This window comes from Grampus griseus (genome assembly GCF_964374135.1).
Source record: "Grampus griseus genome assembly, chromosome: 2".
NCBI classification, from domain to species: Eukaryota; Metazoa; Chordata; class Mammalia; order Artiodactyla; family Delphinidae; genus Grampus; species Grampus griseus.
Window position 1 is genome coordinate 92,196,946 of NC_139018.1, and position 17,639 is coordinate 92,214,584.

General features: G+C 39.8%; 2 protein-coding genes across 4 annotated transcripts in view; one reads left to right on the forward strand and one right to left on the reverse strand.

Annotated features, from left to right (window-relative positions):
• Nucleotides 1-1,502, reverse strand: part of COPS2 (COP9 signalosome subunit 2) — a 28,651-nt gene extending 27,149 nt beyond the window's left edge. For both annotated transcript variants that reach the window (XM_082647807.1, XM_082647806.1), the window contains exon 1: nucleotides 1,434-1,502. In XM_082647807.1, coding sequence (XP_082503933.1) covers nucleotides 1,434-1,487 — 54 coding nt within the window. In that variant the 5' untranslated portion in view covers nucleotides 1,488-1,502. The remainder of the gene's footprint in view (nucleotides 1-1,433) is intronic.
• Nucleotides 1,503-12,496: 10,994 nt separating this feature from the next.
• Nucleotides 12,497-17,639, forward strand: part of GALK2 (galactokinase 2) — a 128,081-nt gene continuing 122,938 nt past the window's right edge. For both annotated transcript variants that reach the window (XM_082647801.1, XM_082647802.1), the window contains exon 1: nucleotides 12,497-12,634. In XM_082647801.1, coding sequence (XP_082503927.1) covers nucleotides 12,510-12,634 — 125 coding nt within the window. In that variant the 5' untranslated portion in view covers nucleotides 12,497-12,509. The remainder of the gene's footprint in view (nucleotides 12,635-17,639) is intronic.

Sequence of the window (17,639 nt, forward strand, 5' to 3'; positions counted from 1 at the left end):
AGAAAAGAGATAGGTACAAACATGTAAAAACACTAGTTAGAACAGTTAAAAGAAACACTTCCGTAGTTAAAAAATACCTGTAATATAAGTAAACATATAATAAATAAAAATGCACAAAATATTACAAGTAGCATATTCTTAATGGACTTAGGGCACTGACTAAAACTGGCTTGATCTGAAGAAACTAAAATGTAAGGCAGAAATCTTAACTATTAGCAAAACTCTGCATTTAACTTTAAGAATTATCAACACCTCTACTATAAATTTCAGGTAATAACAAGCATTTCCCTCTCCCTTTTGCAAATATGCCTTCTTTTAAAAGGGAAAGATTAATTGGAAACGACTATACAAAGATTTACACTAATTCAAAACGATATATTAATATCTTGAGAACTCTCTGGCACTTAAAATATGAGACAGACTTCCCTAAGCAACTATTTCATAACTTTACGATAATGCAGCATCACCATAATATACAAGAACCATGCACAAAAACACCCCCAAATAAAAAGCAAAGCCAAGTTGACGCTAATTCTTGGTCCAGATAATCTTTCTTAGTTCCCACACAGGTAATGTTTTTGAATATCAACTTGAAATGTTAGTGAATTTTTAAAAACCTGTAAATCTGTTCATAAATTTAACCTTGAATCTTTAAAAATCACCATTCAGCTACAGAAATTCGTTTAGTTCTACACTGTTGATATTTTTAACTTTGAATATTGGGAAATTTCTAAGTCAAGATAAAAGCCAATGTGTCAATCCCCTTATACCACCCCACCCGCCAAACCCCAAACAAACAAAAAGCAAAACCTCCTTACCAGCTTTTCTCTTTAAACAAGTAGTTAAACTACTTTTTTAAAGCTAGCCTTGCTCTCAGTTCTCTACTGCACCTTTACCTTAAACCAAAACGGACCCTGGACAAGACTAATTAAGCTCTGTTTCCAGGAGACTCACAAGTGGCTTTTCGCTGTCAGGCCTGGGAGCAGTAAGGCCTCCTAGTTTTCGGACCCCTCTCCCAGCATTTCGCACCCGCTCAATTCAAGTGTGAATAAGAGGGGCCGAGAATGCTGGGCCCGAAAGGGCATCGCCGGGGCCTAGACCACTGCACGGTCCCCAAGGCGGCTCGCGCGGTAGGGAAGAGGGAGGAGGCATAGAGAACCGGGCGCTGGAGGCCAGGGGAAACGGAGGAGGCGCTTGGACTTGGAGCGCAATGCTCGGGACCCCCTTCGCTGCCTCCTTTACCCTCCCTTCCCCCATGCTGGAGAGGCAGGGCCCGGGCCCGGTGCGGGAAGGGGGAGGAGGTAAACTCGTCCTGTCACTGCACCGGGAGAGGCTGGAAGGAGCACATGTTCAACGGGGAAAGGCCGCGGCCGCCCCGGCCCCTAAAGCCAGAAGCCACCTCCAGTCCCAGAGTTCTGTTCCCTGCGCCTCACCAGGTCGTAGTCCTCCTCATCATCGCACATGAAATCATCCTCCATGTCAGACATCTTGGCTGGGACGGGGGGGGGGGCGGGGGAGGAGAAATTGGAGACAACCTCCTCCCACAATCCTCCGCGGCTCAGAGGCGTCACTCCCAGCTTCTCCTCGCCTTCCCGTCGCTCTTAGAGGAGCTGACTGTTTCCTCCCGGAACAAATGAGCTCGGTTTCCAGAGGACTCGCTCCGACGCCGAAAGCGATTGCACCGTCCCCTCTTCCTGTGAGACGGTTGGTGCCTTAGCAACTAAACCTAGCAACTAGGGAATCCTCGAGTGTTGCGGATCTCGGCTGAGGGGCCTTGGAAACCTTGAGCTCACAACGAGCCGTTTCCAGCCTCCTGGGCAAGGGAACAGTATCCTCCCTTGCCTGGGATTCTGGAACCATTTCATTCTGGTGAAAGTAAGAGGCAGCTTGGGACCAGCAGCCTTTCGCGGAGAAAAGTCTGACATGCCCATCCTATGTGACAGGTAGTTATTTTTGCCATGATTATCGATGCACATTTAGCCCACACATTTTGGTGGGTCATGTGATGTTTGGAAACCTTTCGGCAGCACGATTTACACGTAATGTTTGTTATATTTGTAGTCGGCAAAACGACTCTGGATATCCCAAATTAGTAAAGTATCAATCAATGGAGGCGTCTGAAGTCTTATTCAGTTGTTCAACGAATTATAAACTAACCTTTACTGCCCGTAGGACCGAATTAAGGTAACAGCTAACGACTGTTTTTTTTAAAAAATGCGTTATTGTTGCACAACATCGTTAGTAGAATTCGAAATAAAAAAATGAAATGAAGGGGAAAAAACTGCTTTTCAAACAACATTTTCCATATAAACTTCCAGTTTTGTCCACTTGAATTCACAAATTTTATATAGCTATAGCACAGATATAATTTCAGATTCTTTCTGCACCTAGTTATGTAACAGTATAGGACAATGTATGCAATATATTGTTGACAATGATTATTTTAATGGCGGCATAATAAGCCCTTGGTTGAATGTACCAATGCACCGTAATTTACTTAAGCATGCTATTATTGTTACACATTTTGAATATTGCAACAGTACCACCATTTTAAACAATTCTGGAGCGAGTATCATTGTCACTTTACTTTTCCTTAGGAAAAAGTCCAGGAAGAGGAATTGCAGACTGGATTTTTTTTTTTTCCATTTTGGCAGTTACTCAGTAACTGCTTTTTTTTGTTTGCTTGTTCCTGCGGCATGCGGAATCTTAGTTCCCCGACCAGGGATCAACCCATGCTCCCTGAATTGGGAATGCCAGGAAAGTAAGTACCTGGATTTTTTAGTATTCATTTGTTTTTGTTTTTGTGTTTTTTAAAATAATTTTAAAAATTTTTATTGGAGTATAGTTGATTTACAATGTTATGTTTCAGGTGTACAGGAAAGTGAATCAGTTATACATATATCCACTCTTGTTTTTTTTTAGATTCTTTTCCCATATAGGCCATTACAGAGTATTGAGTAGAGTTCCCTGTGCTATACAACAGGTTATTATTAGTTATCTATTTTATATATAGTAGTGTGTATACATCAGTCCCAATCTCCCAATTTATCTCTCCCCCTTATCCCCCGGTAACCATAAGTTTCTTTTCTACATCTGTGACTCTACTTCTGTTTTGTAAATAAGTTCATTTGTACCGTTTTTTCTAGATTCCACATATAAGCGATATCATATGATATTTGTCTTTCTGTATCTGCTTTCTTCACTCAGTGTGACAGCCTCTAGGTCTATCCATGTTGCTGCAAATGGCATTATTTTGTTCCTTTTTTATGGTTGGGTGATATTCCATTGTAATATGTACCACATCTTCTTTATCCATTCCTCTGTTGATGAACATTTAGGTTGCTTTAGTATATGTGCTGCTGAAGCGGGCACCCTTTTGCCCATTTTTAAATTGGTTATCTTACTACCATTGAGTTGTAAGTGTTCTTTATACTTTTTGTTGTATTTAAGTAATATTTGCCATACCCAAGGGCACTAAGATTTTTCTCTTTTGTTTTCTTCTAGAAGTTTTATGTAGTTTTAATTCTTACATTCAGATTTATGATATAGTTCAAGTTTAATTTTTGTATATACTGTGAGGTAAATGTAGAGGTTTATATTTTTCTGCATATGGATAACAAATTGTTCCAGCATTATTTGTCAAAAAAAATGATCCTTTCTCTATTGAATTGTCTTGGCAGTTTTGTGAAAGATAATAGACCATTTAATTCCCAACAGAATTTGACCCTTTAAAAGTATATTTTTGGGCTTCCCTGGTGGCTCAGTGGTTGAGGGTCCACCTGCCGATGCAGGGGACACAGGTTCGTGCCCCGGTCCAGGAAGATCCCACATGCCGCCCCGCTGGGCCCATGGGCCATGGCCCCTGAGCCTGCGCGTCTGGAGCCTGTGCTCCTCAACGGGAGAGGCCACAACAGTGAGAGGCCTGCGTACCGCAAAAAAAAAAAAAAGTATATTTTTGATAATTTTATGTTATCCTGTATTATGATTATTTTGTATTTATTCTTTATTAAGCTGAAAGCTCCTTGAGGACACAATTATTTTACTTACCTCTGAAAGTCAGCATGCTCAGTGAAAGCATGATATATTTAAGCATGTTCTAGCATTCATGACTCCCCAGTGCTGGATTGAGACATGTGGTTACCCCAAACAGGTTCATGATTTGGAAGCTTTCAGAGCAATTACCTTAAAACATTTTTTTTTTTTTACTACATTTATTTAGGCTGAACATCGTATGTTAGAAGGGCAGAAAAGGAGGACTCCTTTTGTGTTAGTCAAGATCTGGACAGGAAACTCATAGCATACTGGAGCGGGGGTGAGGACATTAACTGAAAAGAGTTTCTGAAGGAACTATTTACAGAGATGGGGTAGGGTTGAGGGAACCCACAAGGATGGTGAAACACACAGGGACTAGCAACAGGCTGGAAATCCCATTTCTTGAAGACTTGAAGGGGCAAAGGGAAGAAATGGTTTTACCAGAGCCTAGCAAGAGTGGGAGCCCTAGAGGATGCACCCTCCGACAGCAGCTGTGGTTATAGGGAAACATAGCTACTGTCACAACTATGGCAAAGTTGTGGTAGGGTGTGTGAACTCGTGTGTGTGATAAATATCTCAACTTCTCTGTTTTACCATCCTCTAATATCTTGCCAGTGACCAACCGCAACCAGAAGCCAGAGGGTAAAGGAGCCCAGGTACAGTCCTTAGAGATCAGCTTCCGGGAGGGTAGAGAAGGGTGAAAAATGGATCCAGAAGTCAAATGGGGGGACTTGTCTGGTGGTCCAGTGGCTAAGACTCCATGCTCCCAGTGCAGGGGACCCAGGCTTGATCCCTGGTCAGGGAACTAGCTCCCACATGCTGCAACTAAGAGTTCACATGCCACAACTAAAGATCTTGCATGCCGCAACTAAGACCCGGCACAGCCAAATAAATAAATATTTAAAAAAAAAGAAGTCAAATGAGGAGTAAACAGTATAACATTGTGTCATGCAATCAGCTGTAGCATAAATTACATACTTCACTCAGGGAAGGAACTTTCTCTCCTTCCAAGGCAAATTGCCGACTATCTGCCGTTGTTGGAGCATATCCCTTGATTTTACCAGCCAACCTAAGTGGCTTATCAAAATGTTATTTCTGCCTACATTTAATACCCACTCTTTCCTGAGAGGAGCTCTGATAAATACAGTTTGCATGATCTCATTACATATCCACCTTATAGATTAATGCCCTTGCCTTGTTAGTTGTCCTTTTAATCTGCTTCAGTCTCTTCAGATTAAATAAAATGATGTATGTAGCTACATGGTGTTTACAAAGTACTCAGTAAATGTATCATTTTTAACTAAATCAACTACTCTACTCATAGTATTCCTTCAGAATGCTCTACACTACAATTACATCTTCCATCTCTAAACTTGCGTAGTGGGAATTACAGCAATTAAAGGATAAAGCAAATAAAGGATAAGTAGGCAGGCTAGGAGTTTCCATTTTTTACATTGACTTTGGCCTTGGGAAAATGTCTCTTGTAAAATGCACTTACACAATTTTAGCAATGTTATTTGCCATTTTTGTATCTCTAATGCCTACTCATTTTTATTCCCACCCAAAATGGTGATCATACCTCCCTAGTTTTGTGAAATGAACACATTTGTTTTTTTGTGGGGGGGCTGCACCATATGAGGGATCTTACTTCCCTGACCAGGGTTGGAACCTGTACCCTCTGCAGTGGAAGCATGGAGTGTTTTTTAAAAATAATTAATTAATTAATTAATTTTTGTCTGCGTTGGGTTTTCGTTGCTGCGCATGACTTTCTCTAGTTGTGGCGAGCGGGGGCTACCCTACGTTGCGGTGCGCGGACTTCTCGTGGTGGCTTCTCTTGTTGCGGAGCACGGGCTCTAGGCGCGTGGGCTTCAGTAGTTGTGGCTCGCAGGCTCAGTAGTTGTGGTTCGCGGCTCTAGGGCACAGGCTCAGTAGTTGTGGCACGCCAGCTTAGTTGTTCTGCGGCATGTGAGATCTTCCCGGACCAGGGCTCAAACCCGTGTCCCCTGCGTTGGCAGGTGGATTCTTTTTTTTTTTTTTAACATCTTTATTGGAGTATAATTGCTTTACAATGGTGTGTTAGTTTCTGCTTTATAACAAAGTGAATCAGCTATACATATACATATATCCCCCTATCTCCTCTCCCTTGCGTCTCCCTCCCACCCTCCCTATCCCAGCCCTCTAGGTGGTCACAAAGCACCAAGCTGATCTCCCTGTGCTATGCGGCAGGTGGATTCTTAACCACTGTGCCACCAGGGAAGTCCAGGAAGTGAGGAGTCTTAACCACTGGACCGCCAGGTTAAGTCCCTGAGCGCCCTTTTCAGCAAGACGTGTGGTGCGGAGGCAAAGTAGGGAGCTGACACAATTATACTGTAACTATCTCAGATTCCAGAGATTAAATCTGTTTATCGTTTTTGACTTCTTTTAAATCAGAGCTTTCCCCTATTTCCTTCAGCTTTTTCCTACTTCTCAGAATCTGTACCTATCTTTTCTCTACCCCAGTCTTTCATCCCTACTCTCATTCCTACCCTCAACTAGGGACTTAGTTTGAGACTTCAGCATTCTGGATTCCGTATGAGTTATTAATACTATTACTGCTGCATTATGACTTAGATTTAGTTTTATGGGTTGATCGGAGAATCAAAATTTAAAAAAAAAGCTGTTTCTCATTATAATGCAACATGCTTGGGACTTCCCTGGCGGTCCAGTGGTTAAGACTCCAAGCTTCCACTGCAGGGGGTACAGGTTCGATCCCTGGTTGGGGAACTAAGATCCCACATACCACATGGCACGGCCAAAAAATAAAAAAAATTAAAAAAAAAAAGAATGCAACAGGCTTAGATGTTATAGGTTGTTTTGACTAGCTCGGTTTTTTCCTAGAAAAATAAATCCTTGAATTATGCCAGTCACCTGAGATCCCTTCCAAACATATTTTTAAAAAAGAAAAAAATCACTTAAGATAATAATCATGATTTATTGAGTTGGGCAACACTGAATGGTTATGACAAGATAAGATGTAGAAAATATTGTCAGGTTTGAACAGCCTTGGTACTATATTTAGTTTCTGGGTCAAGACAGTGAAAAGCAAAAACAACATATAGTTTTTCTTGACCACACTCTGCGTTTTTGTTTGTTTTTTGTTTTTTAGTTCCCCAACCAGGGATTGAAAGTGGGCCATGGCAGTGAAAGCACCAGGTCCTAACCACTGGACCACCAGGAAATTCCCATACGTATAGTTTTAAGTTGGGGCAATTTATGTGCAGTTTACTTTAAGCTTGAAATGCAAACTTCTAATTTCAAAATCAAGTTAATCTAAATTTTTGCTCATCAGATTTCATTTTCTTGTTGGAATGTGTATTATATGCAGAGTTTGTATCAATTTTTATAGTAAATTCTTTTATTAAATTTTGATTTGTCATAATAACAGGACCTTTTTGTTTATGTTTATTGTTGTATCCTGAGTACCTGGATTAGTGCTTAGAACATAGTAGCACCTGATAAACATTTGCTAAGTGAATGAATGCTGATAGAACAATGGATGAAACATGGAATGTAAAGTCTAATGGTGGAGACATAATAGATATAAACATCAATAAATAATTAATGTAATTTCAGATAGCCATAACGACAACAAACCAGATTTAGGGAATAGAGAATGACTGGAGGGGAGGTTGGGATGGTTTTTAAAATCTTCATAACAACTCCATGAAGTAGGTATTTTATCTCCCCTTTAAGGAGGAAAAATTTCAGACCTGCCCAGGGTCACAAAGTTAGTAAGTGGTTGAACCACGTTAATCCAAGTTCATTAATGTATTCCTTCATTAAACATTCCTTGAATGCCTGTTAGACACTGAACCAGAGTCTATAAAACCAGAATAAAACAGTTCCTACCTTCAAGGAGCTTATAGTCCTATAGATCTGTGCTGTCTAATACAGCATCCCCTTCTTTCTAGTTGGAATTGAGATGTGCTGTAAGTGTAAAATATGCACTGGATTTCAGAGAATTCCTAAGAAAAAGTAAAATAGCAATAACTTTTTATACTGATTATATTTTGAAATAATATTTGGACATATTGGGTAGAATATATTATTAAAATTCATTTAGCTTTACTCTTTTAAAAATGGTTATAGAAATTTAAAATGACATATTTGTATTGTAGATTCTGATTGAGTAGGCCTGGTCGCCAGATTCTGCATTTCTAATAAGCTCCAGGTGATGCTGATGCTGAGGATCACACTTTGAGTAGCAAGGCTCTAGACCAGATAGATAAGGAAACACACAAGTAATAACAGTCCTGGTATGATAATTGCTATGACTGGGCAATAAAGGTGCCTAGAGGCATTGTTGTTGTTTTTCACTCTGCAAAACTGCAGCCTATATTCTGTTAAACTCTGCAGCCTATATTAAAACTGCAGCCTATATTCTGTTAAAACTGCAGCCTATATTCTGTTAAACCATTTTTGCACACTTTCTGTTCCTTTTATATTGCTTTATAAAAGATAAGCATGCTATGTTTAACTACATAAATATATATTTCTCTGAATCATGAGTGTATCTTTTGCCTTTATTTAAATGATTATATGCTAGAGAGATGTATCTATTGTATATACAGGTGAATAAGGAACATACGGCATCATTATAAATGACATTAAATAAGTATAATATATTATTTACCATAATGAGAAAATACCCAAAACAGGTTACTGAAGTAGATTCTCCCAATTGTGAACAATATTTTTTGATTATATATAAATCAAGATAGAAAGTATTTTCCAGAAGTTGTACAGACTGAACCACAGAAATAACATTTTTTTCAGATAAATGATCTGTGATCTTAGAGACTTAGTTTTTTAAAAAATAAATTTATTTAATTATTTATTTTTGGCCGCATTGGGTCTTAATTGCTGCGTGTGGGCTTTCTCTACTTGCAGTGAGTGGGGTCTACTCTTCATTGAGGTGTGCAGGCTTCTCATTGCGGTGGCTTCTCTTGTTGCGGAGCACGGGCTTTAGGCGCACAGGCTTCAGTAGTTGTGGCACACAGGCTCAGTGGTTGTGGCTCAAGGGCTCTAGAGTGCAAGCTCAGTAGTTGTGGCGCACGGGCTCCACGGCATGTGGGATCTTCCTGGACCAGGGCTCGAACCCATGTCCCCTGCATTGGCAGGCAGGTTATTAACCACTGCGCCACCAGGGAAGCCCGAGACTGTTTTGAAGGTAGAGGAAGGGACAGGGAATAGGGAAAAATTCCTGGAGGAAGTGATTACCGCAGGCCTCTCACTGTTGTGGTCTCTCCCTTTGCGGAGCACAGGCTCCGGACGCGCAGGCTCAGCGGCCATGGCTCATGGGCCCAGCCGCTCCGCGGCATGTGGGATCTTCCCGGACCGGGGCACGAACCCGTGTTCCCTGCATCGGCAGGCGGACTCTCAACCACTGCACCACCAGGGAAGCCTGAGGAAATGATTTTTAAGCTGAGACGTAAACATATGTAGGAGTTAGCTAGGTCTGTGGACCTCTAACACTCACACTTTTACTTTTTTTTTTTAGGCCGCACCTTGCGGCGTGTGGGATCTTAATTTCCCAACCAGGGATCAAGGATTGAAACCAAGCCCCCTGCCTTTGGAGCATGGGGTCTTAACCACTGACTGCCAAGGAAGTCTCCTACTTTTACTTTGGATCAAGTTTTTGTTTTGTTTCATTTTGGTGTTTGTTTTATTTTTTTGCTACAATATTTTATCTGAACAGAGACTAATGTCAGTTGAGGAGAAACAATATCAAGTTTGTTAATTAGGTTTCTGTTTAAGAATCTATCAGCAAAATAAATATTAAAAAAGGGAATCTATCATGAAATACTATGTTTATAATTTAGACTCTAAACCTTATTGTAAGTGTGTCCATATGCAAAAAATAAAGAACTGAGAGGTTCAAGATTTTTGAAAATAAACATTCTGTAAAATTTAGACATTAAACATTTTCACTATCAGATATATCTAATAAGAACCAAAGTAGTATTTTAAAATTGGCAAAAGAACAATACTTTTTCACTTCATAAGGGTTGTTGGGAAGATTTAAAGAGATAATAATATATGTGAAGTGCTTACTGACATATAAGGAAGCCTGGCATAAGGAAGATAGTATAAGAAAGTAATGTTAATTTTAGCTTTTGGTTTCTATTTGGGGTTTTCTAGTAGTTTGAGAATAGGTTATTTTAAAAGCAGTGTTTTATTAAAATTACAATGTATACATTTTAATTTGTGGACAAAAATTACTAATTGTTTCAATAATTTTTTTTAAGCATACTTCACTGGGGTCTCATCAGAGGTCACACATTCAGAGTAGGCTGGGCTAGGAGTCTAGGACCTGGGTTTTGATTCCAGCCCTTACTCTTTCACTTTGAGTCCATCATTCAAAAAAGGGAGTTTTACTAGTTGCTCTATAAGGTGCTTTCTAGTCTGTATCAGTTTTGCTGAGACTGCAGTAGAAATGGATACAAGATCCAAATTAATGATTTGCTATCAGGTTTCATTTAGCAAAGTTAATATTTGGCCATCAAATACACATTTAATAGAAAATATTCTTTTATGAACCAGAGTGTTCATAGTCACTGTTTTCTTTCTTTCTTTTTAAATTAATTAATTAGTTTGTTTATTTATTTATTTATTTATTTATTTTCTCTGTGCTGCATAGCTTGCTGGATCTTAGGTCCCCGGTCAGGGATTGAACCCAAACCTAGGCCCCCGGCAGTGAAAGTGCCGGAAAGGAATTCCCTGGCGGTCCCGTGGTTAGGACTCGGTGCTTTCACTGATGGGCCTGGGTTCAATTCCTGGTCAGGGAACTAAGATTCCGCAAGCCTCGGGAACAAGCAAACTGTGTGAAATGAGTTTGTTTGGGACGATTTAAAAAAACACAAAACAGTATTTTCAGAGCTTCAAAATTTACTTATTTTTCAATGACCATAAAAGGTATGTTAGAAATATATCTGAATGAAAAATGTTCTTTCCTTTTCCATATTTACTGATGTTCCTAAAAGTTTTATATATTTTCTCACTTAAGTTCTCTCCACATTCAAACCTATTTACAGAAGTGACAATGATGTCTCCTCTTACTCAAGAGTAAATCACAATAAGCATCCTACTGGGATTTATTGGGGTTCAAAAAGAGGAGATATAATCGCTTCACTTGAAAGTGATAAGGAGGGACTGAAATAATAGTGAGAAAGTAGCCCTGAGACCAGAGTAACGTTGGTTCCATGTTGTTTCATTTACAGTAATAACTCAAGGATGTGCCAAGGGGCTGCAACCCTTTTAGCTTACCTTTGCTACTGTCAATTCACACTTTAGCCTTCATTTCCCCTTTCCCCTTCCCCAGCATACACATATAGAAGTTCTGCAGTGGCAACTTGTTGAATGTCTCTGGGGTATGCCTGTACCCTTAGTGTTTTGGGCATGTTGGCCTAAACTTCCTCAACTAGGAAACCTTGGGATAGGTGTATTGGTAGCTGGCTTCACTTGGGTTTAATCTGAGCATTCTGAGGTACAGAGTACACTAGAGAGTTAATAGACCTGAAATTTAATTCAAGTTTTGCTACCAATTAACAGTGCGACCTTAGGCGAGTCATTTTACCTTTCAGTCATTCATTCAGTTCATCTTACCTATTGATTAAAAACCAGTGTGCCAAGTACTGTTCTAGGTACTGGGGATACACAGTTCCTACTCTCAAATTGCTTACCTTCTAGTGGTAGTGATGGTGGAAGTGGTGAGACAGACAATAAATACATAAAATAAATACGCAGAACTTGTGAGAACAATGAAGGAAAGACAACAGTAATATGGTAGAGTGATGAGGTGGGTGGAGGTGGTGTGCTTCTTGAGATAGGGTATCTGGGATTTTTCTAGGCAACTGAAAAATCAAGGTGTTGAACTGGATGCTAAGAGTATCTTGCAGTTTGATAGACATGTATTTTCTTCTTTTCACTATTACTTATGTTCTAGGAAGGCCCATCAATTCCTCTATTATGGAAATGAATGCAAATATGCTTAAATCAAGCACCGCATCAATTTTATATTGCCTGATTTTTGAAATAATCCATTTAAGAAGCAATGACTAAATATTTTACTGTTATTGGGGGAAGTTGCTGCTGGTCATTAAAGAAAAAAAAAGACCCCTAACTTAATTTAAAAAAAGAAAAAAAGGCAAACTGAGGTGCTAGGTTGTAATTCTGTGCTCAGACGTGCTCAGGGCCCAGGGCGCAGAAAGAAAACCTCGGCTTTGCTCTGTTCAGGGGCTCCTGCGCGCCCGGGGTCCCCGGGGGCTCAGAGCAGCACGGTGGCAATACCTGACAGAGGCTGGGAAGGCTCCGAGCCTCAGAGCCCAGGGAGGAGGAGCCACGGGCGGGGCCGACTGGAAGCAGCCACCTCAGCGAAGAGACAGGATTTCCGCGGGGTAAGTGCCGGTGTCGCCCGGAAGAAAGGGCTCCTGCTGCAGATGTCTCGTGATTACTTCGGAAGCCTTGCTTCGCCGGTTGAAACTGCAGAGATAAAGAAAGATGAGCGAAATATGGCTACGGAGAGCCCTGCCGTGCGTCGAGTCCAGGTGGCAGAACATCCCAGGTGGGGGAGAGGAGATGCCGCGCTTTGGGATCGCTTGGGTTGGATAGATGTAGATGGTGTCAGGCCTTTTGGCCCTTCACTGAGGCGCAGCTTTTGCCCCCGGGAGCAGACAGAATCTTTGGGATATTATAAGGCTACTTGGCTGGACTTGCAAGAAGACCGCGCCGCAAACACTGTTCAACCTTGTGTGTCTTGCTTCATCCATGCAGATCCTTCTTTTACCTTTTTCTTGCAGAAGGGTGGGACACTCTGCTGGGCTTTAGCAGGAAAACCCAAATTAGCTTTGAGTCTCTTCTTTGTTTTGCCTGCTAGCTGATAGTGCTTTTTAAAGTCTCCTTTCTAAAATATTCATTGAAAACAATCAAATACGCTAAAACAAAAATAAACAAAAAACGACCCCCCCAAACCAAAAAACCCCTTTAGTCTCTGCATCCTTTTAAACAAATCATGTAATCTATGCCTTGTCACTTAGGGAATTAATCTGCTGCCAGTACCTAGCTACGGAATAACTAACAGCTTAAGTGATACCAAGTGGAGGATATTTTCATTTGAGGGCATCTTGCAAATACTTCGTGGAAGTACTTCTTTCTGACATAGGACAGAAATCTCATAGAATGAAGCCTCCACCTGCGGTGTATTAGCCCTATAGCTTTTCTAAGGTTGGCTTTGCTCCCTCTTTGCTGGTTCTAAGTTTTTTTCCCTGTTAACTTTTTTCTCTAAAATTGTCCTAAAGTTCTTCCTACTTCCTGGTTTATGACTGTCACGCGACAGTCGACAATATTACAGCTTACTGAAACTTGCGAATGCTTTTTCACCCTTGAGCCAGCAAACAGTGGGTCTTTAGTTACCAGAAAGAAATGTAATTTTTGATTATGGAGACCAACACGGCCTTAGACTACTCATGAATGTCATATATTCTGTTTCCATTTTATGCCATTTTATTCATAATGCTCAATATTTCTGTAGTTACCCTGTGAGAAGGGGGATGATGGCAACATGTACTAAAAGTGAAGAATTGTTTACTTAATTTCCTTAGAGTTGTTTCTTTCCTTTAAGGACCTTTACAGTATTTATTCCTGCAACAAATATTTATTGTTAATATTTAGTGTTCTGTGCTAGCTACAGAAGAGCTCATATAATAGTCAGGTAAGTGTGCACTTTGCCATTTCCTTTTTTTTCACTTAATACAGTTATTAACTTCAAGCAATGTTTCAGCCACTTATTCATTTTATCAGGGGTGAGTTCAGTTAAATCTAGATAGTATATCTATAAACCCACCTTACTTGTCAGATGCTGCAATATGCTGAAAGGGAAAAAAAATGCATGAGGGCCCCAAGATCAGACTGTCTTTTTTGGAACTCCTGCTCTTTCTGCAGGGTGCTGTCGACTGAAAAAAATACACAACGTGAGAGTTGTTAGTTAAGTTTTATTTGGAGGACTTCCCTGGTGGCTCAATGGTTAAGAATCTGCCTGCCAATGCAGGGGACATAGGTTCAATCCCTGGTCCAGGAAGATCCCACATGCTGCAGAGCAGCTAAGCCCGTGTGCCATGACTACTGAGCCTGAGCTCTAGAGTCTGCGAGCCACAACTACTGAGCCGATGCGCTGCAACTGCTGAAGCCCATGTGCTCTAGGGCCCACGTGCTGCAACTACTGAGCCCACATGCTGCAACTACTGAAGCCTGCATGCCTAGAGCTTGTGCTCCACAACAGGAGAAGCCACCGCAATGAGAACCCCGTGCACCACAACAAAGAGTAACCCCCGCTCACCACAACTGGAGAAAGCCCACGTGCAGCAACAAAGACCCAATGCAGCCAAACAAACAAATAATAACTAAATAAATAATTTTAAAAGACATAATATTAAAAAAAGTTTTATTTGGGGCAAAATGAGGACTATAGCCTGGGAAGCAGCATTTCAGATCGCTCTGAGAAACTGCTCTGAAGAGGTAGGGGGGAATATCTGTATATATGTGATTTTGGTGAAGGGGGATACATGCAGTCAAGCACACATTTTTTCAGAAGGTTGCTGATAGTCACAAGGAGCAGATGTCACCATGAAGGATTTTAGTGCTTTTCTAGATATGAGGAGATGCAAGAATTGGGCTCTTAAAATCTTCTGATAATATCTAACTATCTGAAGGCCTGTTCTGCTGGTTTTTCCCAGAGCACAGAGTGCCTCATTCCTGATCTACACCCTGAACTCCTTTCAGGATGTGTTGAAGGTCAGCAGTCACAGCAGCTTGTGATTTAATCCTTGTAGAGGTAGCTGGCAAGTGCCAATTTTTAGTTGGCAATGCCTCTTCAGCTTCACAGGACACATGACCCTCTGAGTAAAGGGACTAGTCAACCATGTTATATATCTTATTTAGTAAACAATTTCTTTTTCATTCATTTTAAAAAATCAAATAGAAATAGAAACTCTAATTTTTTTTCTGCGTCCCAATCTTGCTTGCACCCTGTACTGTAAGACTACTTCAGATTCCACTGTTCTTTCTTTGCATTCTTGGCAACCTTTGCATTCTTAGCATTTCTTTGCATTTAGAACCACTGTTCTAAATTTCTTTGCATTCTGTTCCTTCTCTTTGGGATTAAGTTTTAAACTATTGGATTATTATTATTATTTTTTCGGTAACAGCTTTATTAATATATAATTCACATACCATACAGTTTACTTGTTTAGATTTTACAATTAAATGTTTTTTGGTATATTCACAGGATTATGCAACCATCACCATAATCAAAGTTAGAACATTTTCATCACCGCCCCCACATCAAAGAACCCAGCATCCCTTAAGCTATCACCTCCCCAATCCCCCGAAAACCCTCTGTAGATTTGCTTATTCTGGACATTTAAAATAAATGGAATCGTATAATATATTTTTTTTGTGACTGTCTTCTTTCACTTAATATAATGTTTTCAAGGTTCATCCATGTTGTAACATGTTATCAGTATTCATTCCTTTTTATGGTTGAATAATATTCCACTGTATTGATATACTACATTTTGTTTATCCATTCATCAATTGATAGGCATTTGGGTCATTTCCACCTTTTGGCTCTATGACTAATGGTGCTGTATAAACACATTCTTAATATGAAAGATTTGGATTATTTAAAAATGTATTCAGTAAAGCCTGAGAATTGCACAGTTCTTTTTCTCATAATCTGATTCTTGTCCTGTGCTGCCAATTCTCACTTCCCCTCTTAGAAGTTTGGTTCGTTTTGTATCCTTGTAATATCATTGTATTCTTTTTTTTTTTTTTTTTTCCTCTTTTGCGGTACGCGGGCCTCTCACTGTTGCGGCCTCTCCCGTTGCAGAGAACAGGCTCCGGACGCGCAGGCTCAGCGGCCATGGCTCACAGGCCCAGCCGCTCCGTGGCATGTGGGATCTTCCTGGACTGGGGCACAAACCCGTGTCCCCTACATCGGCAGGCGGACTCTCAACCACTGCGCCACCAGGGAAGCCCAATATCATTGTATTCTTTTGGTGTCATTGTATCTTTATAATGCCATTGTTAACATTTTTTTGTGTGTGGGTTCTTAGTTCCCCGACCAGGGATGGAACCTGTGCCCCCTGCATTGGGAGCACAGAGTCTTAATCACTGAACCACTAGGGAAGTCCCATTGTTAACATTTTTTAATAAAAGTTGTATAATATTCATATAAGTGGAATCATATTTGGTTTTCTGTAATTTACTTTTTTTCACTTAATAATATTTCTTAGGGATTCTGGTATATCACTCCATACAGATATATTTCACTTTTTAAGGGCTGAGAGTATTTAATAGTATGAATATCATTATTTAACCACTCAATTATTAGAGTGTACATTTAAGTTGCCAATTTTTTACTCACAAACAATGCTGCAGTAAAAATCTTTATACATTTATCCTTGAACATTTTTTATGTTTCTTTAAGCTTGTTCATGAAAATGGAATCTATATCAAAGGTAATGCACATTTAAAATTTTTGATAGTTTCAAAAAATAAAAATATAATTTTAATAGTTGCTGCCAAATGGCCCTGAAAAAAAAAAAGATGTTATTAGATTGTTTATTTCTTGTTAGCTTTTAGGAACTCTTTATGTATGTATTTTTTGTATGAATGTATATATTTTTCGATAAACTCATTTGTTGTTTTATGTATATTATATATATTATTCCCAGTTTAGCAATTTTCTTTTGACTTTATGATGTTTTTTGTTGTATAGACAGTTTGTTTTTATATATATATATATATATATATATATATTCTTTTTTTTTTTTTTTTGCGGTACGCCGGCCTCTCACTGTTGTGGCTTCTCCCGTTGCGGAGCACAGGCTCCGGACGCACAGGCTCAGCGGCCATGGCTCACGGGCCTAGCCGCTCCATGGCATGTGGGATCTTCCCGGACCGGGGCATGAACCCGTGTACCCTGCATCGGCCGGTGGACTCTCAACCACTGTGCCACCAGGGAGGCCCTAGACAGTTTATATTTTATGTAGTATGTTACAGTGTTGAATGATAGCAACCTTGTCTTGATTCTGATATTAATGGGAAAACTTCTAACATTTTTGTCATCGAATATGGTGTTTGTTATTTCTGGCAAGTATCCTTTATTAAATTAAGGACATTTTCCTCTAGCATGTTAAGAGATTTTTTTAAATTTCAAATTTTATTAAAAAATCAGGAATGGCTATTTAATATACACATATATATGCATATTTTGAGAGGATCATGGAGTTATAGAGTTTTCCCTTTTATTCTGTTAGAATAGTGCATTTAATCAACATATTTCCTGGTACTCTATGTTCCTGGAATAAGCTCTGGTCACATATATTATAAAATAATGTATGTTGGATTAAATTTACCAATATTTTATTTAGAGTTTTTGTACCTATTTTCACAAGTGAGAGTAGCCTATAGTTTGCTTTTGGGGACTATTTTTTTTTAATTTATTTATTTTTATTTATTTACTTATTTTTGGCTGTGTTGGGTCTTCACTGCTGCACGTGGGCTTTCTC